We start from the raw sequence: 24178 nt of genomic DNA, 5'->3' as shown, positions 1-24178 counted from the left end.
AAGGAAGCCCAGAGAATTGCCCGTCCGTCCCGTAGCGCAAACGTCGGACTTTTTGTTGGTCTTTTCTCGTTAACGCGGGATTAGCGCGCTGGGCGTGGGATGTTGGAAAGCCGCCTTCGTTCAAGCTAGAGCTGAGAGGTTACGGGGGCTAGCTAGAACTCTTCAGCTGGTGAGTAATGATGCGTTGGCAGGTTTACCGACGTATCGGTCAAAGTCAAGGCGCTGCGTGGACGGAGCTGTAGACCAAGTCTTCTTGCTCACCTTACCCTTTCGGCGCACGTACATTTCTTCTCGCCTTGACTAGGAGATTTTGTTGGAAAAGCTTCGGGAGCTAAAAGACGCCGGCGGGCGACGGACGAGGGTCCGGCTGAGAGGTTGGTTGGGTGGGTGGATAGCGGGGGCTTTTTCGTGTTGGAAGGAGCCACTCTCTGCTGAGGGATTTGTGTGTGTATGTTGGTTTGCTATATGGATCTCCTGTTGGATTGAGAGGAAAGTGGAAGGCCGGATCGTGATAGGAGGGGCCTTTGGGGATGCGGGTTGGCGGCGTGGCTTTGTTTGTTGGAGCTGATGGCGGAGGAGGGGGATGGGATTCGAAGGAGTTTGTTCCTGGTCTCTCGCTCCAGTTGGGTTGCGCGAGAGGGGGGGGGGGGGGCGCTTGCTTTTCTGGCAGGTTTACTGGATCCGCGGGAAGGGCTGAGGTGGTGGACTAAGGTAGTGCTTGGTTTGGGTTAGATGAAGGGGAGAAGTCCGGGCTTGGTTGAGCCTGTGGAGAGGGAAGAATGGGTTTGTGAGAGGGGTTGAGGTCGTGAGGAAGAGTGGTGTTCTGAGAACGGCGATGGGTGTCGTTCAGAGCTGTTTATAAGTGGGTGGTTGTGTTTGTTCTTAGATAGCAGCAATGGAACTCGTAGTTCGCGGCCGTATTGTCAGGACTGGGGCTTGGCCTGGGAAGAGTCTATTGCCTGTGAATGTTGCTAATCTCGAGACGCATCGAACAAATTTGGAGTCGAATGGTAAAGTATTGGAGAGAATACTTGACAGAGGGTGAGGAGTCGCAGAGATGGAGATCAGCGATGCTGTAAGTGAGAGTCTGCGGTACTGACGGGAACCACGCTTATCAGCATCGTCGAGGACTGCAACGGATTACTAGGAGGACTTCCTCGAACAGAAGACTTACATCGTTGTCGGTGGTGGCGGCTTTCCAAATAGTGCGGAAGGACTTTTATATGACTGAAGTCTTCAAGTCTAGAGACCTACTTGAGGATATAAGAGGCCTTGTGGCCGTCTTTCGTTCTCTTCAGGCGGGCCCCGAAAAATGGACTTCGGGCGTATGACCAGAAGAGGGGGATCCCATTCTTTCCTGTTGGATGAGCGCGCCCCGTGGTGCTTACTGACACTCTATCTACGCAATGCCCACCCAACCCAGGTTTTCGTTGCCTCTATTCGTCCTCAGTGTCGTCTAGTTATTCAGCAGAATGAATGATATCGGGCTATTTTGAGGGCGATGGGCGGCGAAGGTGTTAAAAGTAAGTTATTTTGGTGTGGCATCATGTAGATGACCTTCGTAATCCCCTTCAGAAAAAGCACGGGATATTGTACTTCTATTGTGGATTGTGGAAAATGGTGTGGCCTCCGTAGAGCTTTATACTTCATCAGTAGGCCATGGAATTCCCTAAACAGCTAACGGCAGGGTCGGCACTCTAAGCAGGTCAGCTCAGAGGTGGAAATGGTGATGAGTCTAGAATGTAGTTCGTAGTATATATTTTGTGATCTCCCCCATTCTCTTTTTTTTCCCTGAGGCAAATCATAGCCCAAAACATGTATGTAATTTTCGCGTTATGCTGAACATCGTACACTTGGTGATACGGAGGTGATGTCCCAGGCTGGGGCAATGTTACAGACGATGAAAGATTCGGTCCCGCTTCGTTCTTCGTTTCTCATCGGGTTTGTCCTTTTATACGTGGAAGAAGTCTTGAATAAGCACCAGATTACAACCTGATGGTCTGAAGCATCATGAAAGGGCATGTCTTACCGTTTTCGACATCGGGTATGGGATCAGTGTAGTGACCAACTTTATTCGGGATGCGATGTGCCAGCTCAATTGCCGTCCAAGGTGGTGTAAAGAATGAGCACTTCGTCTCATTGGCTGAAAGTAGGAGCAAGTGACGCTTTATATAACTTCTGATATGTTTTCCTAGGCTACTCTATATTGAACAGCGCCTCGGATGATGACGAGAAATCTTATATCAAACCTTGACTGCAGCCCTCGCAATCTTCGGACCCCCAAGTCTCTTGGTTTTCACGTACGTCTAGGCGGGTCCGGCTGGCTGCTGGGCTCGGCTTCTTTCTCTTCGGAGAACGAGGACCGGGGATTCTCCGTCCTTAAAACAGGGCGAACACTATGTTTTCGGGTAGCGTTTGTCAACGGATTGCGAGCTGACGGAGATGGATGGGTAGAAGTGCCCTCGGGCTGTCCTTCGGGGTTTGGAATGCAAGTATTAGTAGTTAGACTTTGTGACGCAGCACCATCTCAATCTCACAGAGATGCCAATCTTTTAGCTATGTGGTGAGAGTACCACGAATATCCTCAAGTTGATGGGCTGTAGAGGACTTCTTAGTCGCATTACACGCGCCAGTATACCGCAACCCCCTTGGAGAAGAACGCCACGGTAGATAATTAGCTCAGGCACATACAAGAATTCGATTACCCTCGACATCGCTAGCAATAGAATCACTATGACATTTCGAAAGGCCGTGTCAATATATAACTCCGATACTAACGCTCATCCATCACCGATGTACGCAGCTTATGTGCGGGTACTGCATCCATCTTGAGCAAAAGCCAATATGGGATGTAGTCGAGGTGTCAAAATAAGTGATGAGAAGTTAGGCGCCGCTACAGTCGCCGTTAACACTATTCTACCGCTGCTATACTTGTGCTGTGTGTTTTGAAGTACCCTCCCTGTCTTTTGGTTATACGGAGGTCGTATGACAAGATGATGGACGCCGACATTGGATGTAATGATTCCACTGATACAGAGGCGAACCCCGATCTCTGTGAAGGAACTGATTTCAAGGTTAGCTTTGATACTCGGCGCTATATAAACAACGTCCCTTCTCCTCGTTCAGCGACCAAATGGTCAATGACGAGCGCGTTCCAATAGCTAAAGGTGGCGAGTCTTCGGCGGACACCAAGATTTGTCAGACAATGGGGTTCGCTCATACATCCATAGTAAGCTCGAATCGAATTCTGATCAGGGATATATAGCAGGAATACGCGTGGAACAGTACCTTTGAAGGACGGAGACGATGAGACGTGATGTGGCCTTGTCCTTTGATTCATGGACTGTGTCGAGGAAGAGTGGCATACGCGAAAAGAGAAGCCAATTCGATTCATGTAATGATGTGAGTTTCGCGATGTTCCTCTGATTGGTTGTGTGGGATATTGAATAGTTTGCTCTGTCACTCTCTTTATATGCGCCATGAGGCTTGCGGAGTGGCAACAGGGCTTCCGAGGGCATTGCAAAACCCCTTGCAAATGACGTTCTTGCGCTTATTTAAACTTGAACCATGTGCAGTGGTGATTTCCTTTCCTCAGAATGGGTCGTGGAAATGGTTCGCGATGATATAGCCACTTTGTGGTGGGAAATAATTGGCACTTCCTGGCACCACGCTCGGTTGCATAGACATCGTTAACTCGTGGATGTCTGATACAATATGGACATTAATTATTAGATGTCGAATAAGCTGGAATATGCGAAGGAGAGGGAAGAACGGGCGCGGAGGTGCTGTACAGCCTGCCACTGTAACCAGATATACTTCATCAAGCGCTTGGCCATCGGCTCTGGATTGTGGCGAGCCCTTGCGGTCTTGGAGTGTAAATAATCGTGGTGAATCTTATAGTGTATCTCATCAATAGGACGGAGTCGATTGGGCGGACTGACATTGGTCTCTCCCGAATAGGATGGAGAACGCAGGGCCGTAGACTGCAGGAATACATAGCCTCGGTCTCTGAGTCGCGGCTCTTTGGGACGAATAAGCGCCAAGTGACTATGAAGAAGGACGGCGATCCATACTCAGATGCCAACTTACCGTTGCTTCTAGGTCCATGTTGGGTGCCGAATTGCGTCGATGGACGGCTTCAACGACGGTGCCAAATACCCTTGACAGGCGTTCTCATTGTTGAAGAGCCAGCCACTCACAGGATGGGTACCTAGTCTTATACGACGCCATCGAACTGATTCGTATTTCTGAGTGATCAATATCCGATTGAGTTATTGATCAGGCTGTTGCCAGAGAGTCGGCCCTCGGGACGTGAAACGGATTCAATCGCCAATCTCATCTGTGAGAGAGCCGACTACCCCGTTAGCATGGGGTTGCCAAACGATGACCTGCCCTCATCAAGGCAACGTACGACTTCTTCCCGTTGCGCAGAATAGTAAGAAGGCTTTCAAGTTCACGATTGAATCTCAACGATGCCAGCCCACTTCAATTCGACCGACCCATGCGAAACCGAGTTGGGATACAAAAAAGCTTTTTGCTCTATTCCATTACTGTAAAAATATCTGGTAAGTAGACGCGTGGTGCCAAATACCACGCTGTCTCGTTCGGCGTAGACCAAGACCTGTCGTTTTTCAAATTTTGCGTTTGCGTCTCCATGTTCATCGTCGTGAACGAAAACGCCTTCCAGCTCCCCCACCATAGTAGTATACATAATCCCCTGCCAACCCGTCTTACTCCATCTAGGCAGCAAAGCGCTTGGCTCTGGCCTCCATCCTGGCCTTCTCGGCCGGGTCAGCCGCAGCACTGCGCTGCTTCTCGACACCGCCGCCACCTTGACGACCGCCGCCCTGGCGACCGTGTCTGTTGCCCCTGCCGCCGCGGCGTCCACGGCCGTCGGTGCTCTGGCGCTTGGAGTCACGGCCGGGCTGCTCTTCGCTGCGCTCGGGACGGCCGCGCTTGGGGCGTCTCTCGGGAAGGGCCGAGTCGAGGGCGGAAGTGTTGGCAGCATCAGCATCGGCGCCGAAGCGCTTCGCGCGTTCGGCCTTCTTCTTGGCGTCGTCGTCGTCCTCCTCGACGATGCCGAAGCGCTTGGCACGCTCGGCGCGCTTGCGGGCTTCTTCTGAGGCGTCAGTCGCGCCGAGGTTGAGGGCGAAGTTCTCCTTGGGCGCGGCGGCCTCCTCAGGCTTCTCTTCGGTAGTCGTCTCGGCAGCAGCAGGGGCAGCCTCAGGAGCGGCCTCGGTGGTTGCTGGCGCCGCGGGCTCCGCGGCGGGAGCTGGGGCTGGGGCGGGCTCAGCGGCAGGTGCGGCCTCCTCGGCCGGCTTGGGTGCTTCGGCGGCCTTGGCAGGCGCGGCGGGCTCGTCGTCGCTATAGTCGATCTCGTCCTCCTCTGCGGCTGGGGTTGCGACGGTCAGTTTTGGGTCGGAGGCGCATTCATTCCATCGACGTACCTGGCGCGGAGGCAGATGCCTTGTCGTTTTCCTTCAGGCGGTTGACCAGGTCAAGCTTGTTGCCCGTGGCGGGAAGGCTCCTCTCCTGGAGAAGCTTCTTGAGCTCGGGCACCTTCAATGAGCTGTAGTCGGTGGCCATGCTTGCGACTGTGTGGTTTTTGGGGGATAGGGGATAATTCGAGATGTGTGAGAATTATTATTGCGCAAGCAGATGGATAATTGCGCAAGCGGAGATGGGAAGAGATTGATGACGACGAAGTGGAACGGTGGAGGGAGGCTGGTGGTTGACGATCGTCGGGGGTTATGACGATTTTTGAGGTGAGGCGCGTCGTTGCTGGTTTGGTTCGCAGGACGACAACAGCAGAGCTGGCAGCAGCGACGGTAGCACGAGGTGCCTAGGTGCGCCTTCCTGCGCCTGCCAAAGCTGTCGGCGGTACGTACCGCGCAGCTAAGCGAGAATGCAGGAGCACGGGCCACTGTTCTTGCATGAGCCAAATTGTTGCTGCAATTGTTGATGGAATTGACGATGGGAAAGACAATGGCCATGGAGGTTATCTTTGGATTAGTTGTGGCTTCCCGTTGAAGAGGAGACAAAGGATGTTTGGCTGTTGCGTTACGGGCGGTGTCTTTCGGCGGGTTTTCATCTTGTAGCGTGTCTTGTTTCGGCAAGCTGCGAGGACGTTTTCAGTCAGACATGTCCAGCTTCAACTTGGACGTCGAGAGGCATAGTGTGATGTCGAGAGCATTTGGAAGAGAAAATGAAGCTTGGAAATGGCTTCGTTTGCGCATCTGCAGACACTCATGTTGCGACTGGCCCCGAGTCTCAGCTGTCACGACTTCAGCTCGGCTCGTGGCGCGTCGAAACTGACTCAAGCTGTGCCGCACGCATAGTCGCCGTGTGACGTCGAGCAGCAGAGCCCCAACTGATCTTCAACCTAATCGACCCGCCGGTCCGTCTATGCTTCTGTCATCCGTAGGGGAGGCGACATGATGAGCGGTATTTCATCTCGTCGTGTGCGTCGAGACTGCCATCAACTGGGAGCATGGCTGCGTATAAAACTCAATTGGCCATTGACGCGCGGCCGGGCTGTGTGGAATGCGTCAACGGGACAGCAGTTCTTGCCTGATATGCACTGCAGGAGTCCGTCTATTCTCATCAGACCAACTCCTCCACGTCTCGAGCTTACGTGTATCGCGTGGAGGGACTGTGACGCTGTCAAGATGGAACGGCGGACGGCCGGGCAGGGCTGCTCCACCGACATGGAAGACGCCCCGGCTGCCGTCAAGGAGGACGATGCTGGATGCTGCCGTGCCGTCGTCCGTCCCCCCGTCTTCTGGCCCGTGTGCTTGGTGGCCGTTTCTCCAAAGCCATTTGAGGAGACACAATGCGTTGGACCAGAACGGAAACGGTGTGTTGAATCATTAGAGAGAGAAGGGGTGAAGGAGGGAGGCACGTGCGATGGCCTGGGAGGGGTTAGTGGTGTCTCCTGGCCTCACATCTCGACCGCCCAGCCAATCAAACCTTGATAACCTAATCGATGGATGTGCGGTCGGTACGTATCTGTCGACCCTACCCGTCAGCCCGCGTTCCACCAAGCACGCAAACAGCTGGCGTGGTAAGGTTGGGTTCCGGGTTCACTCAGGGACCTTGCGCCAACCTCAGTGGGCAGTGACCAGTCACTGGTGTGACCCAAAGACCCCCGGGGCCAGGCCTGACCTGTGAAAATGAGCAAAAGTGAGGTTGCTACCCCAGATTCTGGCAGCTGGCTCCACTAAACTGGACCTGTATCGACCGAGTCCATGAAATCGTCCATCGTGCCTTTTTCGCTCCTTTTCTGCCGCCCCCCCTGTCGCCCTGCTGAGCTGTCGTCGTTCATGATCCGAGAACAAGCTCAGTCGCCCCATCTGCAACTCTTAATTCTTGTATACCGAGTCCGTGGGCCATGATATGGCCTAAGCAGTAGCTTGAATTAGGCTCGCCGGAGCCGATTGTTCGTGTTCGTGTTCCCCTTACCATCCCGCATTTTCTACGTTACGCCACCACCACCGGCCATCGCCCCCAAACACCACTACTTCTTCCACTCTCTGCGACAATCCCGGTGTCGCCCAAGATGACGCGCCGCATAGTAAGTCCTGCCCGGCTGCCCGTCGCCCGAGACCCGCGCGCTGATGCCCTGCCTCCCTTAGGTGCGCACGATAGTCCAGCTCACCGCGGTGACGCTGGTCACCCTCATCGTCGTCGTCTTCCTCGACCGCAACTTCCGAGTCCTCCCCAAGTCGATGCACCACTACATGCCCCAGCACCACCATGGGCTGATCGTCACCGACATCACAATAACAAAGTGTTCCTCTCTCAACGTCTTTTCCTCCTGCAAGCTCGACATCAACAAGTGGCACCGTATCGAGAAGGATCTGTATCTCGGCAAGTCATGGACGACGAGCGCGTACGTCCACGTTGCGCGCAAAAAGGAGGAGGAGCTCGTCGCCGAAGACAAGGTCGTTATGGACGTTTCCGTCGGCAGACTCGACCCCACAACTGCCAAGAAGGGAGAGGAGGACGAGCGATGGGAGAGCCGACCCTACGGCCTGTGGGTGAAGCGCTCGTCCAACCAGAAGGACAGCGACTCGAAGAAGGCCGTCACGGGCGTCGACGTCCTCTTCGGCGACGATGCCGTCGAGGCGCGCAACGGGTGGGAGATTACCGGGGGGATACCCCTGCTCCTGCCCCTCAACGAGGACGTTCCCGTCTCCCACCTCACCGTTCGACGAGGAAGCCAAAAGGAGCCGACGAAGCCGCACCCGCGGATCGCCGACAATGGCAAGTTCAAGATTGTCCAGCTCGCCGACCTCCATCTCAGCACTGGCGTTGGAAAGTGCCGCGACGCCCAGCCCGAGGGCTACAACGGTGACGTGTGCGAGGCGGACCCCCGGACGCTGGATTTTGTGCAAAAGATCCTCACCGAGGAGAAGCCACACTTGGTTGTGCTGAGCGGAGATCAAGTGAATGGTGAATCGGCGCCGGATGCGCAATCGGTAGGTCATCTCCGCGGTCAAAAGATGGACGTGCGCTGACAAAACAGGCCATCTTCAAAATTGCTTCGATTCTCATCAAGATGAAGATTCCTTACGTCTCCATCTTTGGCAACCATGACGATCTCACACTACCTCGCTCCGCGCAAATGTCCATTCTCGAATCCCTGCCATACTCACTTGCGCAGGCTGGCCCGGACGACATTGAGGGTGTCGGCAACTACTACGTTGAGATTCTTGCTAGGGGCAAGTCTGACCACTCGGCGCTGACCCTGTACATGCTCGACTCACACGCTTACTCGCCTGACGAAAAGAAGTGGCATGGGTACGACTGGATCAAGCAGAACCAGATTGACTGGTTCAAGAAGACGGCTCAGAGCCTTAAGCAGGCGCATAAGCAGTACACCCATGTCCACATGGATCTGGCATTCATCCACATCCCTCTTCCCGAGTACAGAGATCAAGAGCTCGCCATCAAGGGTGAATGGAGGGAGGGTGTGACAGCACCAAACTTTAACTCTGGTTTCCGCGACGCCCTCGTCGACCAGGGCGTCGTCATGGTCAGCTGCGGACAGTAAGTCTCTTGTCTCCTCCCTGCAGACGTGTCTAACAAAACGTAGTGACCACGCGAACGACTACTGCTCTCTCTCAACTGACAAGGAAAACAAACCTGCTCTGTGGATGTGCTACGCTGGCGGCGTCGGCTTTGGTGGCTACGGCGGTTACGGCGGTTACCACCGTCGGATACGCGTCTTCGAAGTCGACACCAACCAGGCGCGCATATTGACGTGGAAGCGTGTGGAATGGGGCGATACCGGCAAGAGGGTTGACGAGCAGATGATTGTCGACGAGGGAAGGCCAGTGGGCTTGCGGGTGCAGCCTTGAAGCACAGAGCGCAAAGCTCAAAGTTTTGACGGGCTCGTCTCGTTCCAGACAGCAATTTGAAATGAAAAACGGAAAAATGGAGTTTGGCGGGCACCGGAGTCTGGGTTTGTATTTTTTACCAGTCCCGAGATGAGGACACTGGGACGTTTGAGTTGACTCGGACGAAGGGGTTCATAGCATGTATTTTCCTGAGAAGCATCTAATGGATCGGCATCAGGCGGAGAGGACGGTGTAACGACATGTACATGTATTTGGTACTGGGTAGATTTCCTCCCTCTTATCTATATCAAGGTTATTCAAGTTGTTCAGATGACCAAGCCGGCGGACGGACGGCCTTGATGGGTTTTTTTGCACATCGGAACAGCTCTTGTTATCAATCTAATGAGACCTGCTACGTTCGCTTTTTTCGGGCTTTCCGTGCTTCCAGTGGTCTCTGCCCGATTCTGCACCTCAGTCACCTGGTGAGTGGATGGGTCCTTCACCGAACAAGGGTTGTTGCTAGGTACGGTGGCGGAGAGGCCATGTGGATGGCTGGAATCGTGTAGTTGCTATTCAAGAGTGCAAGATACTCTATGTACTTGGAGATTTGAGAATTTCCAACCCCCGTTTTAGACCAATCAGAGAATGCACAGCGCTGAGGCGAAGAATCAGAGCTCGAAATAACCCTGAAGGGTAGGGCGAAGTGGATTCTCATTCCTCCAAGTATCCAAATACCTACGCTACATGAGTACAAGAGAAGACATCCTCAAAGCCACGGGCCCCACATTGAGGCTGATTGTACCCGAATTGTCGTGGGGTTCATCCAACTACCTGTATGACAGACCTTCGCGGGTGACGTAGCCGCTTCTTCCCACGCGCCATCTCTTTGGCAACCGTATCTTGGCCACTTCTGTATGAGCAGCCTTGGTGGCTGTGTGCAGCCGTGTATGATACTGGCTGTGTTTAGAGTAAGCTTATGCGTCCATATCTCCGCCACGTCGGAGATGGCATATCTAAATAACCTGTCCACCATATTGATAACGTTTGCAGAATGAGGAAAGCAAAACGTCTTCCCCGATTATCTCCCGTCGGCCCGCTGGAGAACGGTAGATTCTTGTTTAGGATGTCTTCGTCAAGACTCGAAGGAGCTATTGAGCGCTCTAGAACAGATTTTAGGATACCTGGAGGTATTATCTGCCTGGTCACCTTTGTAACTTCAACGCAAAGCCCGCATGACCTTTTGAAAGCATTCTGACCTTTGGGGCATAATGATTTTTTTTTTTTAAAAAAAAAAAAGACGAAAGCCATCGGTACGTAGATGTACTTGGGTTCGGCGTCGGGCGTGATACGGTAGCCCGCTGAGCTGGTCGAACTGCCGACCTGTACGCCACTATGTGCAAGCCAACGTGCGCCTCATCTTATATCTCCGGTCATACGATAATCCGTCTGTTTCTTGAATTATTCGAAAATGAGGCACGGAATCTCATCGACAAGTGTCTTTTCCCCCTTTTTTGTTTTAGAAACAAAATGACAATGGTTCGCAACGGTCGGTTGTGACACACCGAACATAGATGGCCTGGTCTAAGTTTAGAAAATTCTTGATATGGGGTCGGCACCGCAACGTGCGAGTGACCGGCAATACTGTTTTCCTAAGGCAAACAAGTGCTCAAGTTGAATAGAGTTTGATTTGTTCATGTCACATTTTCAGGGAGATGTGTAAAAATGTATTGAGAGGTGGCTGTGGTGAAAATGAGCATAGTATGGATCTCAGCAGGGCGGCGTCGAGATACATGTGTGGTCTCCAAAGAGAGGCTTGTAGAGTAGATTCACATGGAAGGCTCAGACAAACTTGGGCCGTGGTTCAGGAATCAGTGTTGGAAATTTGGTGTGAGACTACTTGGTGATAATACGCTCTTCGATATTCCCCCGAATACGTGACTAGTGGCACTGCTCTCTCTGATATTACTCTTGCCTCAGCAAATTTATCAAAAGTACATCCTGTGACTTCTGGACCTCGCGAGCACCTAGACGGGCTTCCCACAACAAAATCAGACGAGTACCGATACCACTTCAACCACTGGGCTTTGCACTATCGGTAGGTCAGCTGTCAATGGGCGCTGGGCCGATGTCCTCCGATTCGTCTGAAGGAGATACATACCGAACTTGACAGCGTACCGCGACCTTGCTAGCCATGTCAGGCCTTCGCCCGTATGAACTTTCATTCTGGCTGAGCATAATGACAAAGAGGGAAGGAGCGGGCCAAAAAGCTGGCTGGGTGATTACGGTTCCTGCCATCACAGTATAAGTAGCCGCTATCCCATCGTCTTCTTGGCCAACCTCTCCCTCTGCACCATCCATCCCAGCAGCACCTTTTTCAAATTCTCGTCCAGAAAAGATCAAGTTGTCATCGACGTTCAAGTGTTTGTGTCTTCTGACATTGGTCTACCGTGGGCTGTCTGCGAACGCCCGTGGTCAAGAGAGATTTACAGCGCAAAACCGAAGCTTGAGAGCCGAGACCGAGTCGAAAATATCGAGAGAAAAAAAATTGCATCTGTGAAGGGTCAGTCAGTCTTGTCGAGTTCTTTCGTTAAGTAACGCGTTGAGCCGACGTACCAAATAGTGAGTTGCTTCCTCCTTTTTCCTTCTTGCCCCTCCCTGTCTCCCCTTCCTTTCCTTCCGTCCTTCCCTTCCGTCCTTTCCTTCTTCTCTCCTGGCCTTACACATATTTCTGCTGGCCTATTTCCACCTATCTTCATCTCTCACACATCACCGCCATAATTGCACTGTCTCTTTGTCTAACCTGGAGCATCTCTTTCAGTATTTGATTTTATCCTTCCATACCCTCACCTTCTACGCGCGGACTTGCACACGACAGAAGCAAGATGGACTCCAACCCTTTCAATTATAGATCCGCGGATGCGGGTGACCTCATGCTTCCGAGCCTTATGGAGAGGGATCTTGAGTGGGCGGAGTCACTCTCAGACGCACTCTCAGTTGGAACCAGCCCAGGCTTTGATTACACGGTCGGAGCCAGCCAATGGCACAATTACCAGTTAAGCCAAGACGCCTGGCTCGGCAGTATTGACGAGCCAGCTCCGCAGTCAAGCCCATCCCTGGTCGGCCCTGGCGCTGCTGGTCAAGCTGGCGAGCAGCCTCAGATTCAATGGCCGATCCCGGCTGTCCCAGAGGAGCCTATGGTGATGGAGACTGACCAGCCCGGCCAGCCTTTCCAACCGGATTTGCAGCCCACGTCGGTTGTCTTTCCTTTCGGTAGCGCAAACACCCAGGATCAGCAGAGCCATAACATGAACGCGGATGCCGAGCTCGTGAACGCGGGGGCCACGACCATGAATGAGGACATCCGGGCCCTGAAAGACACGCTGGCACAGTACACCAACCAGGAGCCAGAGATCACAAACGCGGAGGCCCAGGCCATGAACGGGGAGAACCAGGACATGAACCCGAAGGCCCAGACCATAAACGGGGGCCCTGCACGGATTGATCGAGGATCTGACAACATTCCCGATGCCCAGAAAAAGCATCTTTCCATTGATTTCTGCGATTATATGGCATGGGCACTTACTGTGAGGAATGCCCGTGCCGCACTGAAGAGGTATTTTGAATCCACAAACCCCTATAATCTATTAGCTGACGATCTCGCAGTGGGCAGCCGGCAAGTATACCTCGAGACATCGCGACGATGAGTGTGCGGGCCTCGTATTGTCTGTACGCAAAGGGTCATCATGAACTGCCACCTACCCCAATCGAGTGGACGAGGCATTCCAAGCACGGTCCAGCATGCCTTCCCTGGGAACTTCAGTTGCTCAATAACGGCATGCGAGAGTATATGCGCAAGGATCCAACTTCTTCTCCAGGCAAAGACCGAGTCAGATGCGTGCCTTTGGGATACGGCCGCTGGGAAGTTCGGCGCAATGACGACATGCGACGCACGCTCTTGGAAGACGGCCAGGGACCCAGCTATGTGTGGCACGAATACGGCTATGAGGCAGGGCCAAGCTCGTCGCAGAATGGAGTGCCGCCTCGACAATACAGCAGACGGGGGACTTCACGATTCCGTCGGCAAGGTCGGGCTCCATCGCAACCTGCGTCGGGATTGTCGATGCAACTCCAACTGCCGTTAGACCCGCAGATGCAGCTTGTATACGAGGGACGTCAACAACAACAGCAACAGGTTCAGCAGTTGCAACAGCAGCAACAGCAGCCTCAGCAGCAACAGCCCCAGCAGCTGCAGGAGTCTCAGGAACTTCAACAGGCTCAGCAGGAACTGCGGCAGCTGCAACTACAGGTTCAGCAGTTGCAACAGCAGCAACAGCAAAAGGCTTTGCAGCAAGTTCAACAGGCTCGGCAGCAACTGCAGCAGCTGCAACTACAGCTTCAGCAACAACAGCAACAGCAGCAGCCTCAGCAGCAACAGGAGCAAGGGCCTCAGCAACTACAACAAACTCAGCAGCAACGATGACTGCAGCAGTAGCGGCAAAGGTCCCAGTCCATGCACTGGTCGACGGGGCCAGGGGCGGTATACAACAGGATGTGCGGCGCAGCGAAGCCAATTTGCTAGAGAGGCTGGGGCGAATCAGCATTTGGCCATCGGTAAAGAGATGGTTGGGGATGTGAGGTAATGATGGAGATGACGCGTTTCTCCATGTAGAAGCAGGTCCAGCGACAAGATGTGTAGGAGTCGCCGGGATAGGCGCAAGCGTTGTGGTAATGAGGAGTATGGAGTTAACGGGATCGAAGTGTAAGCCTGAGTAGCAGTTAGTACAAGCATGAAATTATAGTGTCAGTTGAAGCAATTCCCCGGTGTCTGTGTCCCTGGTGATGTGATGGGTGAATGTAGAGTGTAAAAAACCACGTCGTTGGCTCAGGGGGATGTTGAGATTTTAAATCACACATCTAGACAAATATGCAACACAAAGGTGGGTGCATGTTAGCCACGACCCTGCATCAAGGTCCATAACGGACACGCGAGGCCACGTGGGTATCATGAGACGAAACCGCAGAGGCGATGAGAAGAAAGGTAAGAGAGAAAACACCACAAAGGGACTTTGGTTCCTGAATGCTAGCGCATCCTTCGTGGCCCTACATGACCCCAATAGGCAGGTTCTGCTGACGGGAGCCGGAGCCCCACGGACTTGATCTGCTGACCCGGAGCCGGCACTCCTGACCGGCGCGACTCGACACCGAGCCGGACGGCGAAGAGCTTCTTGCTTACCGATACAACCAGGCGAGGTGAGGTGAGGTTGGGATGCTTAGTTATCGTGTTTGGGACACGCCGCAGCTCCATGCCTGCAGCTCCGAGCTCTATAATTGGCCCCACTTCTTTCGGCACGCGAACCGCCCGCGGGGGACTGGAGCGGAGTGACGCCATCGCTCCATTGTGGTGGGATGCCTGGGGCCCTGGGCTGCAGCAGTGGCTTTGGGTGTGTGATTTCTAAGCACGTCTGGATGGCCCCGCGGAAGAAGGGCGCGGTGGAGGGGTCACTGTGACGGAAGCATTTCCCAACATTGGAACAGTGCTTGCCGCATGGCTTCAGCGCTGTTCCACGGGGGTCCTGGCGGGTCTTTCCCACCCCATATTATTAAGGTAACAGCTGTACAGCTACGCGGGCGAGGGGAGGGGTCAATGAGCTCTGGATTAGTATTTAGGAACTCTGGCCTCGGCGTCGAGTTCTTTCCTTGTTTGCACTGAACCATCTTCAACACCCTGTTCTGACGACATCTCGTGCTCCTCTTGCGGAATTTGTCCACGTACCTTATTCATTCCACCCATTCATGACGACCCGACTGGGACAGTTGAGTAAACAAGTATTCAGCATGGCTGCTAAGACCAAGACCGATATCCACCTGTACACCATGGGCACGCCCAACGGTATCAAGGTCTCCATTCTGCTGGAGGAGCTTGGCCTGGACTACAAGACCACCGCCATTGACATTTCCAAGAACACCCAGAAGGAGCCCTGGTTCCTCGAGATCAACCCCAATGGCCGCATCCCCGCGTTGACCGACACCTTTGAGGATGGCAAGTCCATCCGTCTGTTTGAGAGCGGAAGCATCATGCAGTACCTCGTCGACCGCTACGACAAGGACCACAAGGTCTCCTACCCGTACGGATCTCGCGAGTACTGGGAGGTGAACAACTGGGTATGCTTCAAGCGGGTCGGTTGAGAGAATTGAGCTAATGTGATGCAGCTGCACTGGCAGATGGGTGGTCTCGGACCCATGCAGGGACAGGCCAACCACTTCAAGCGTGAGTTGCTACTGCACGTCAAAGATTATCCCGAAAGGAAGGCTGACCACTCCCCCAGGCTATGCTCCCGAGAAGATCCAGTACGGCATCGACCGCTACACCAACGAGACCCGCCGCCTGTACCGCACCATGGACACCCAGCTCAAGGCGAACCCCCACGGCTACCTCGTAGGCGACCGGGTGACCATCGCCGACATGGCGTGCTGGGGCTGGGTCGCGGCTGCCAAGTGGGCTGGCATCGACCTCGAGGAGTTCCCCGCGCTGAAGGCGTGGCTGTGGAAGCTCGTCGAGCGTCCCGGTTTCGAGGCGGGACGTCACGTTCCCTCGCCTCACAAGGCGCTGGAGCACTACAGCAAGACGGACGAGGAGCTCGATGAGCAGGCCAAGGGTGCCAGCGCGTGGATCCTGAAGGGCATGCAGGAGGATGCCGCCAAGAAATAGGGCGTAGATACCTCGTGAAAAGTAATTCATTCAAGCGCTTGATGTTTTAAGTAATGTGACATCTGCTGGTGCCAGTGATGAGAGACATGGAGACCATTTGACCAGGCTGAGGTGCGTGTGAGATACAACAAGAGGTGAGCAGGACATGCTAATTATTCCGATTAAGCAGTAGGAAAACAATCCATCTCATTTCACCCATCCCAAGATCATTGAGGCCTAAGCAGGCAGATTAGAGACTCAATCCAACGCGAACGACACTTGAGCCGGATCGCGCGGCCTAGGCTCCGCTACAAGAGGCCAGAACTGGTCTGCCCACTCAAGCTCCAATGAGCCGAATCAGGTCGGTTAGCTCAGTTGGTTAGAGCGTGGTACTAATACATCACCTGGTGTATCTGGTAATGCCAAGGCCGGGAGTTCAAGCCTCCCACTGATCACATCTTTTTGCCGCTTTGACACCGGCTGTTTTGCAGACTTCCTTCATTCTTGCTTGGTTCCTCCTGCTGGTGTTATCGTTCTTAGGCAGCGGGTGACTGTAAATGAAGAGTTGAGTGAGTTTGCTCTAAAAACTTTGAATCCCTGTCACGTGGTGAACCCCACCTGCCTCGCCGTTGCCAAGATTTGCAGCTGGCACCAGTCGCAGCCGATCTAGGTCAGCCAGTGCTCCGGACATGGTTTCCATCTCCGCAGGTCCACGCTAAACTCGGTTCCATATAAAAGTTCCCTCCTCCATCGCAATCCCATTCGCCATCACACCACATCACCTCCTTGCGACATACCATTGTTATCGCGCAGCAATCAACATGTCGTGGAGAAACCAGGGAATTACGGGTTCCAACAACATCCCTCTCGGGAAGCGCCGTTTCGGTGGCGACGATGAGGAGCCTGAAGCCTACAGCAACGGCAACGGCAATGGCGAGCTGAAGCGCGGTCGCAGCCCAGAGCCTCGTAAGTCTCTTCGGTTTGGCGCCCCCGAGTTTTCGCAACGTAATCTGACATCACGAACAGGCACCGACGCCGATGGACCTCGACGCCGAAAGAAGAGAAACCGCTGGGGCGACGCGTCGGAGAACAAGGCTGCCGGCCTGATGGGCCTGACGACGGCCATCACGGCGAACATGACGGGCGAGCAGCTCGAGGCCTACACTCTGCACTTGCGCATCACGGAGATCAGCCAGAAGCTTCGTATCGACGACGTCGTCCCCGCGGATGGAGACAGGTAAGCTCCTTCGCGTGCATACCCGATGGTTTTGGCTAACTCTCTAGATCCCCCTCTCCGCCTCCGCAGTACGACAACCACGGTCGCCGTATCAACACCCGCGAATACCGATACCGCAAGCGCCTCGAAGATGAGCGCCACAAGCTCATCGAGAAGGCCATGAAAACCATTCCTAACTACCACCCGCCGCAGGATTACCGCAGGCCCACCAAGACCCAAGAAAAGGTCTACGTGCCTGTTAACGACTATCCAGAGATTAACTTCAGTATGATTGCTAACCCTCTAACCCTCCTAACCAAAATTCTTGTTTCCCTTCTTCCCTGCCTGGATCTCGGCCAAACTTGTCATGCATCCTCCAGGTGTCTTGTCAGACCTGGCCTTGTCAGATCGGGACCGTCACTACTTGCTTCACCCTTTTGATACAGATACTAACGCGTAGCTCTCCCATTGAAGTTGGCTTACTTATCGGACCCCGTGGCAACACTTTGAAAAAGATGGAAACAGAATCAGGCGCCAAGATTGCCATTCGTGGCAAAGGCTCCGTCAAGGAGGGAAAGGGTCGTTCCGACGCCGCCCACGCCAGCAACCAGGAGGAGGACCTGCACTGTCTCATCATGGCCGACACAGAGGAGAAGGTCAACAAGGCCAAGAAGCTCATACACAACATCATTGAAACGGTACGTTCCTACCCCTCGTTTTTTTCGTCACCTGCTAATTACCCTCGAAATAGGCCGCCTCGATTCCCGAGGGACAGAACGAGCTCAAGCGTAACCAGCTTCGTGAGCTCGCTGCTCTCAACGGTACACTCCGAGACGACGAGAACCAGGCCTGCCAGAACTGCGGTCAAATCGGTCACCGCAAGTACGACTGCCCCGAGAGACAAAATTACACTGCCAGCATCATTTGCCGTGTCTGTGGCAACGCAGGACACATGGCCAGAGATTGTCCCGACCGCCAGAAGGGTGCCAGCTGGCGTAACGATGGCAGCGCCCCCGGTGGCAGACCTGCCGGTCGTATTGGAGGCGGAGATGCCGTCGACCGCGAGTACGAGGTATGATACCACAATCTGTTGACTTTTGCGACACAAGCTAACCCAAGCAGCAACTCATGCAAGAACTCGGCGGCGGCTCCTCCAGCGGTGCCGCTCCTGCGCGCATCGAGGCCGGCCCTGGCTCGTACAATAACGGCCCCAGCGGCGACGCGAAGCCCTGGCAACGTGGTCCCACTGGTGGTCCTGCTCCCTGGCGCAGCCGTAACAACGACTCGCGAGACGATCGTGACCGCGACGGTGGTGGTGGCGGCGGCGGCGGCGGCGGCGCTGCTCCTTGGGCTCGTGACCGTGGCAGCCGCCGTGATGAACACGGTGGAAACGGCGGCGACAGCTACTACGGCCAGGGCTACGGTGGCCAGTCCTCTGGTGCCGCTCCCGGTGCCGCCCCTTGGCATCAACCTCCTGGAACGCAGAACAACGGCTATGGTGGTGGCTACGGCGGCTACGCTGGATACGGTGCCCCTCCTGGCATGAGTGCTCCCGCGGGTATCCCGCCTCCTCCCCCCGGCGCTCCCGGTCTCGGTGCTCCTCCTGGTCTGGCCGGTGGTCTGAACGCGCTCATTCAGCAGTATGCCGGTGGTGCCCCCCCTCCACCTCCCTCCGACAATGCTCCTCCTCCGCCCCCAAGCGACCAACCTCCCCCGCCTCCCCCGGGTGCTTGATGCAACACAGCAAGGACAACAGGCAACTAACAGGATACTGACGGCACGCGCCGACTAACGATGGACTAACGACCAGGGATTCAACATGACTTCCAGGTTGCCGGTACCCGTACCCTCGTTCATGTGAAGCAGATCCGAGAAGCAGAAGGCGCAGATGAAATTGTATGATAGATTGAAGTCGGCACTAATTTATAGGGTCCTTCGTACGCCACAGCATGGATAGTAGTAGTTCATCTCATTTTTCAAAATTGAATCCGTTCACGTGAAGATGTTTGTAACAGCCCAAGCGCTGTCTCGGAGTCGGATCCGAGTGTGGACGCCGAGAGTTGCTCCAGACAGATGTCCCCCAAACCTTCGTGCACCACTCGCCATTCGTGATTGGACTCTCCCCGAATACGTGCAACGTCCCAATTGAGTCGCACCACCCCCAGATATCGACAGGCGAAACGGCGCAAAAGCAGGCGCAAGCTGCATGTCGAGCGTCGCAGTTGCATGAGAACCCCGCATTAATGACATCCATATCGCAGGCTACAGGCCGCCGGAGGCGCTCTAGTGGGCGCTGGTGGAGGAGGTCGCGAACGCCGGACCCAGGGCAGGAGGGAGCTTGGGCCACCTTCTGCGCTAGGAGTGCTGTGCATCATCCACTTTGAGCGTCCCGCCGTCGCGCAAGAGATACGGGTACGGGGCAAGCGCAGCATGGTCCCCAGACAGCGGAGCAGTAGACCAGCCTGGACATGACGCCTTCCCGTCCTCTTTCATGTTTCCGCTCGTCAGCCTCCTCAACTCCGAATCCTCCCACCGACATACGTGCTGCGAGAGCCTTTGTCACACTCGTTCCTAACCGAGTATTGTCATCTTCCATCGTTTTCGAAGTACCGCTATCTCCGAGCGATACCCAAGACTACCGGCAGCCATGGCTGTCAACCCGTTCGGGTTCACCAAGGGACCGGTCACCTTCTGGCTGATTGTTGTATACGCAGCCTTCCTGATCCCGCTTGTTTGGATCCACGAGACTGTTCCCAACTTCAAGCCAACCGACGGACTGAACGTCACCGAGGCGTGGCACGACCTGACGACCATCACGAGGCAGTACCACCCGTACAACAGCCGTGCCAACGATGAGGTCGGCAACTTCCTGCTGAAGCGGATCGAGGAGATTCTGAACCGAAATGGTGTCGAATGGACCAAAGAAAAGGATGCTGGCGGCATTGTGCGAACCAAGGCTCTTGTGTGAGTATCCTGCACAGAGGTGAATGATGCCGAAGCTAACATTCAAGCAGCGAGACATCTACCTCGCCGGTTGACAAGATAGCCTCCCAGGGTCCTCGCGTCACCGTGTTTGACGACACGATCTCGAATATATCCTACAACGGCAGAGAAACTGGCCACTACTTTGAAAGCACGAACAAGCTCGTGTACATCCGGGGCACCGAAGACGAGGATGGCGAGTGGTGGAAACGTGATCAAGGCCGCAAGATTGGCAAGGGCGGTGTCCTCGTCAATGCTCACTATGACAGTGTTTCCACTGGTTATGGCGCAACTGATGACGGTATGGGGTGCGTCAGTATACTCCAGATGCTCGACTACTACACGAAGAATGTCACGGGTCGTCAGCCCAAGCGTGGCATTGTTCTCCTTCTCAACAACGGCGAAGAGGATGGCCTTTACGGAGCCATGGCATACGTCCAAAGCCCTCTGTACTATTTCACCACCACGTTCGTCAATCTTGAGGGTGCCGGCGCAGGCGGACGAGCAATTTTGTTCCGCGCCACCGATTTGGAAGTCGTCAAAGCATACAATCATGCGCCACATCCTTTCGGCTCTGTCGTTGCTTTCGATGGATTCCAGTTGGGCCTCATTAAGAGTGGAACCGATTATAGTGTATGGAAGGACAACTTTGGCCAGCGTGGTCTGGACATCGCCTTCTACCGTCCTCGCGCCAGATACCACACCAACCAGGACGACACCCGCCATGCGTCCAGAGAGAGCATGTGGCACATGCTGACCAACTCCCTGGCAGCTGTCGACCATCTCCAGAAAGACACGTCCTCCTTCACCGGTAATTCACCAGCAGAAGGAGACAAGAGGAAGGTGTCAAGTGGCCATCCCACCGAGGGCGCCTGGTTCGACATGTTTGGACAGGGCTTCGCCGCTTTGGAGCTGCGTGGCCTCTTCGCATGGGCTTTGACTCTGCTCATCGTGACACCATTGATTCTTGTCCTCGTCAGCTACCTCTTGTCCCGAAATGACAAGTACTACTACTTCTCTCGCAACGCCAAGGTCGACGCAGACGATGCGTCCATCTCCCTTGGAGGGTGGAAGGGTTTCTTCCGAATTCCGCTTGCCTTCGTCTTTTCCGCCGGTCTGACGCTTGCTGCGGCTTTCTTGACCCACAAAGTCAATCCCGAGATCATCTACAGCAGTGAATATGTAGTGTAAGTTCCCTCAAGAGCAAACAAAATCGAGTACCTCTGACACGACTAGATGGGCAAATTTTCTCTCCTTATTCTTCATCAGCTTCTGGCTGATCTCGAAGGGAGCAAGCTCCATGAGACCCAGCGGTCTCCAGAGAGGATATGCCCACATCTGGCTGTTCATATTCAGCTGGACTCTTCTGGTTGCTGCAACGGTCCTCATCGATCGATTCAAAATTGCCGGCGTCTATCCACTGGCCTTTTTTCACTCGGCCGTGTTTGTCGCGGCACTGATCAGCCTCTTGGACCTTTTCGCTTTGCCGGCGAAGAAGGATTTTGCCGAAGCAGCCTACCACGACCAACAAAATCGCGATGATATTGCCGAAGTTCCCAACTCGGATGCTCTGATTTCTCCCGCACCAAGCGAGACCGCCTCTCGCGCACCTGCGGAAGAACAAACCGGAGAGCCGACGGAGACCAGTGCTCTGTTGGGCGGGGAGAATGCAAACCACGGCACGATTCGACAGACTTTCACTTCGGGCTACCGACGATCTAACGCAGCCGCTGCGGGCAGCGACAGCGATTCCAAAGCAAAGGAAGATGCCCAGTCGCCGCAGGAGAAGGAACAGCCATGGGCCGCCAAGTTGCCCTCGTGGACCTGGATTGTTCAACTTCTGGTACTGGCGCCGATCAACATTGTGGTTTTCAGTCAAATCGCGCTCTTCATCACGTCTGCGTTAAACCAAGTCAGTGCAGATGGTATCGATTCGCTGTGGTCGTACCTGATCCTGGCTCTCTTCAGTGTCTTCCTTCTCCTGCCAGTCATCCCTTTCATTCACCGGGTCACATACCATCTGCCTGTGCTGTTGGTCTTCCTCTTTGCCATCACCCTTGTCTACAATCTGGTTGCGTTTCCATTTTCCTCGGAAAGTCGTCTCAAGGTCAGGTTCCAGCAGTCTGTCCAACTGCAAGACGAGTCCTCGTTCGTTCACATCACCGGCATCGAGAAGTATGTTCGCGAGATGATTAGGGAGCTTCCTTCAGCTGTCGGCCAAGATATTTCATGTCACCCATCTCGACTCGAACTCCATGAATGCGTGTATAACGCAACGGCCCTGCTGCCCAAGATAACAAGCAGCCTATCCAACGACTCGGCCAAAAACAAGTACGCTGACCTTATCACCTTCAACGTGAGCCGCTCGAACTCGAGCGACTACAAGGCCACGGTTGAAATCGATGCCAAAAAGTCCAAGTCTTGTACGTTGTCGTTGTCTGACGAGGTCTCAGCTTGGCACGTCCACGAAAACGCTGGAATTGAGACCGTTTTGGGGAAGCCAGAAGGGTCTCCGGTGACCAACATCGTCTTTTGGCGCAGAGATTGGTCAAAGCCTTGGACTGTGGACTTGGAATGGGCCAAAGGTGGCCCGAAGGTCATCGCTGCGTCTTCGCCCTCGGCAGATTCTCCAGCCTCCGCCGTTGGTCCAGACGCCCATGAAGAGCTCCGACTCCGTCAAACAGACGGCCCTCTGTCTGATCTACCCCGGCTTAGGGGTAAGATTAGCTGCGCATGGAGTGACGCAAACGTTTTGGGCACCATTCCTGCGTTTGACGAAGCTTTGCAATATGCCCCAGAATGGATTGCGGTCACCAAGAATGCCGCTGCTCTCGTCGAGGGCTACCAGAGCATTAAGATCTGAGCTGGCCATACCAAATGGGTTCTACGGCAGTTGTGTGGAGGGCAACACGGAAAACGATTTCTCATTTCTCTCACTATGGTTGAGATTCGGACGGCAACACTGTCTGTCACATTGTTTGCATTGGCGTTTGAGCATGGCTTCATCGCTTTGGGTACGGTTATTGGTTATTTTTATCATCAGCACGCACTTGTTACGAGACATGCATTGTCAACGATGGGTGGATGTCACATGAAGCATGGACAGGTGGTATTTGTTAGGAGCATTTAATCAGAAGCATTGTTCATTCTCTGCCAAAGCGCCGAGTGTTTTGCTCCCCAGTGACGGGCATCGTGCCCCTCGGCCTCGTATTTCTGATCGTTAAGCATTAAGCTGACGATGGGGTATTTTGTCTGAACGGTCAGCACTGCGTGTGAATATAAATGAAAAGGTCACCTACTGTATCATTCTCTCATCATGCTGGTCGTCTCGATCGCATATTCTCAGTATTGCATACGTCAAAGCCATCCTCACTGCTGCATCCTGTCGGCTCCTCCTGGCTGCTCATTTGCATGGTATTTTTCAAGGAACTCCCTCATCTTCGCCCACAGCTCGGCCTCCATGTCGCGCTCGACCTTGTTGTTGCGGCTGTTGAGCCACCCAACGTCCAGGTTGCCAATGGTGCCAACTCCATTTGGCTCCAACGAGGGTCTGGCGACGATCTTGGCATCCTCGTTCATGACAACCTGCCTTTCCTTAGAAGCGTCGTTGCGGAGCTTGATGATGCCGGCCTCCTCGAGGCCCATGATCTGGCGCTTCATATGAACGTCGACTGTGTGAAGGGTTGACAAGAGGGAGTCCATTGAGTCTTTGAAGAGCTGTTTCTGGTCTTCGGGGGAGACGGTACTTGTGGTATTGGACGACGAAGACTGGGGCTTGTTGCTCAGGGCGGACATGGCGGAGGAGGTGTGGTTCATGAGCTGGACAATGTTCTTGTCGATGTCGCAGAGTTGCTGAATGCGTTCTTCGAGGGTGAAGGGCTCGGCGGGCTGATCGCCTGACATGTTTGTGTCGGCCATGTTTGAGGATTCTTTGTTTGCCGCCTCGATCTC

The 24178-nt window shown here is 54.3% G+C and overlaps 9 protein-coding genes across 9 annotated transcripts; 5 read left to right on the top strand and 4 right to left on the bottom strand.

Annotated features, from left to right (window-relative positions):
- Positions 1-3728: 3728 nt before the first annotated feature.
- Positions 3729-4107, bottom strand: CGGC5_v005223 (uncharacterized protein; the record flags this gene model as incomplete). Its single annotated transcript, XM_066151416.1, has 2 exons — positions 3729-4021; positions 4074-4107. 2 exons carry the CDS (start codon positions 4105-4107, stop codon positions 3729-3731), a joined length of 327 nt encoding a protein of 108 aa, XP_066009018.1.
- Positions 4108-4739: 632 nt separating this feature from the next.
- On the bottom strand, positions 4740-5586 carry CGGC5_v005222 (Uncharacterized protein; the record flags this gene model as incomplete). The annotated part of the gene is made up of 2 exons (XM_032033456.1): positions 4740-5392; positions 5448-5586. The coding sequence occupies 2 exons, from the start codon at positions 5584-5586 to the stop codon at positions 4740-4742; spliced, it is 792 nt and encodes a 263-aa protein (XP_031893092.1).
- A 1972-nt stretch (positions 5587-7558) lies between these two features.
- DCR2-1 (Phosphatase DCR2) lies at positions 7559-9362 on the top strand (the record flags this gene model as incomplete). Its single annotated transcript, XM_032033445.1, has 4 exons — positions 7559-7573; positions 7635-8480; positions 8528-9051; positions 9098-9362. 4 exons carry the CDS (start codon positions 7559-7561, stop codon positions 9360-9362), a joined length of 1650 nt encoding a protein of 549 aa, XP_031893093.1.
- A 2027-nt stretch (positions 9363-11389) lies between these two features.
- Positions 11390-12065, bottom strand: CGGC5_v005220 (uncharacterized protein; the record flags this gene model as incomplete). The annotated part of the gene is made up of 4 exons (XM_066151415.1): positions 11390-11430; positions 11500-11526; positions 11829-11892; positions 11955-12065. 4 exons carry the CDS (start codon positions 12063-12065, stop codon positions 11390-11392), a joined length of 243 nt encoding a protein of 80 aa, XP_066009017.1.
- A 158-nt stretch (positions 12066-12223) lies between these two features.
- CGGC5_v005219 (Reticulocyte-binding protein 2-like protein a) lies at positions 12224-13821 on the top strand (the record flags this gene model as incomplete). The annotated part of the gene is made up of 2 exons (XM_066151414.1): positions 12224-12954; positions 13005-13821. The coding sequence occupies 2 exons, from the start codon at positions 12224-12226 to the stop codon at positions 13819-13821; spliced, it is 1548 nt and encodes a 515-aa protein (XP_066009208.1).
- A 1355-nt stretch (positions 13822-15176) lies between these two features.
- On the top strand, positions 15177-16050 carry yfcG (Disulfide-bond oxidoreductase YfcG; the record flags this gene model as incomplete). The annotated part of the gene is made up of 3 exons (XM_032033409.1): positions 15177-15503; positions 15552-15609; positions 15668-16050. 3 exons carry the CDS (start codon positions 15177-15179, stop codon positions 16048-16050), a joined length of 768 nt encoding a protein of 255 aa, XP_031893421.1.
- An 800-nt stretch (positions 16051-16850) lies between these two features.
- On the top strand, positions 16851-18979 carry bbp-1 (Branchpoint-bridging protein; the record flags this gene model as incomplete). The annotated part of the gene is made up of 6 exons (XM_032033398.1): positions 16851-16995; positions 17056-17266; positions 17314-17531; positions 17720-17943; positions 17997-18317; positions 18368-18979. The coding sequence occupies 6 exons, from the start codon at positions 16851-16853 to the stop codon at positions 18977-18979; spliced, it is 1731 nt and encodes a 576-aa protein (XP_031893420.1).
- A 913-nt stretch (positions 18980-19892) lies between these two features.
- On the top strand, positions 19893-23090 carry CGGC5_v005216 (Vacuolar membrane protease; the record flags this gene model as incomplete). Its single annotated transcript, XM_032033387.1, has 3 exons — positions 19893-20209; positions 20260-21414; positions 21464-23090. The coding sequence occupies 3 exons, from the start codon at positions 19893-19895 to the stop codon at positions 23088-23090; spliced, it is 3099 nt and encodes a 1032-aa protein (XP_031893419.1).
- A 506-nt stretch (positions 23091-23596) lies between these two features.
- CGGC5_v005215 (uncharacterized protein) lies at positions 23597-24145 on the bottom strand (the record flags this gene model as incomplete). Its single annotated transcript, XM_032033376.1, has 1 exon — positions 23597-24145. The coding sequence occupies one exon, from the start codon at positions 24143-24145 to the stop codon at positions 23597-23599; it is 549 nt and encodes a 182-aa protein (XP_031893418.1).
- Between the last annotated feature and the right edge of the window lie 33 nt (positions 24146-24178).

This window comes from Colletotrichum fructicola (genome assembly GCF_000319635.2).
Source record: "Colletotrichum fructicola Nara gc5 chromosome Unknown KSG_Nara_v1_contig03, whole genome shotgun sequence".
NCBI classification, from domain to species: Eukaryota; Fungi; Ascomycota; class Sordariomycetes; order Glomerellales; family Glomerellaceae; genus Colletotrichum; species Colletotrichum fructicola.
The sequence above is the reverse complement of the archived record's forward strand: the minus strand, read 5'-3'. Positions and strand labels throughout refer to the sequence as shown.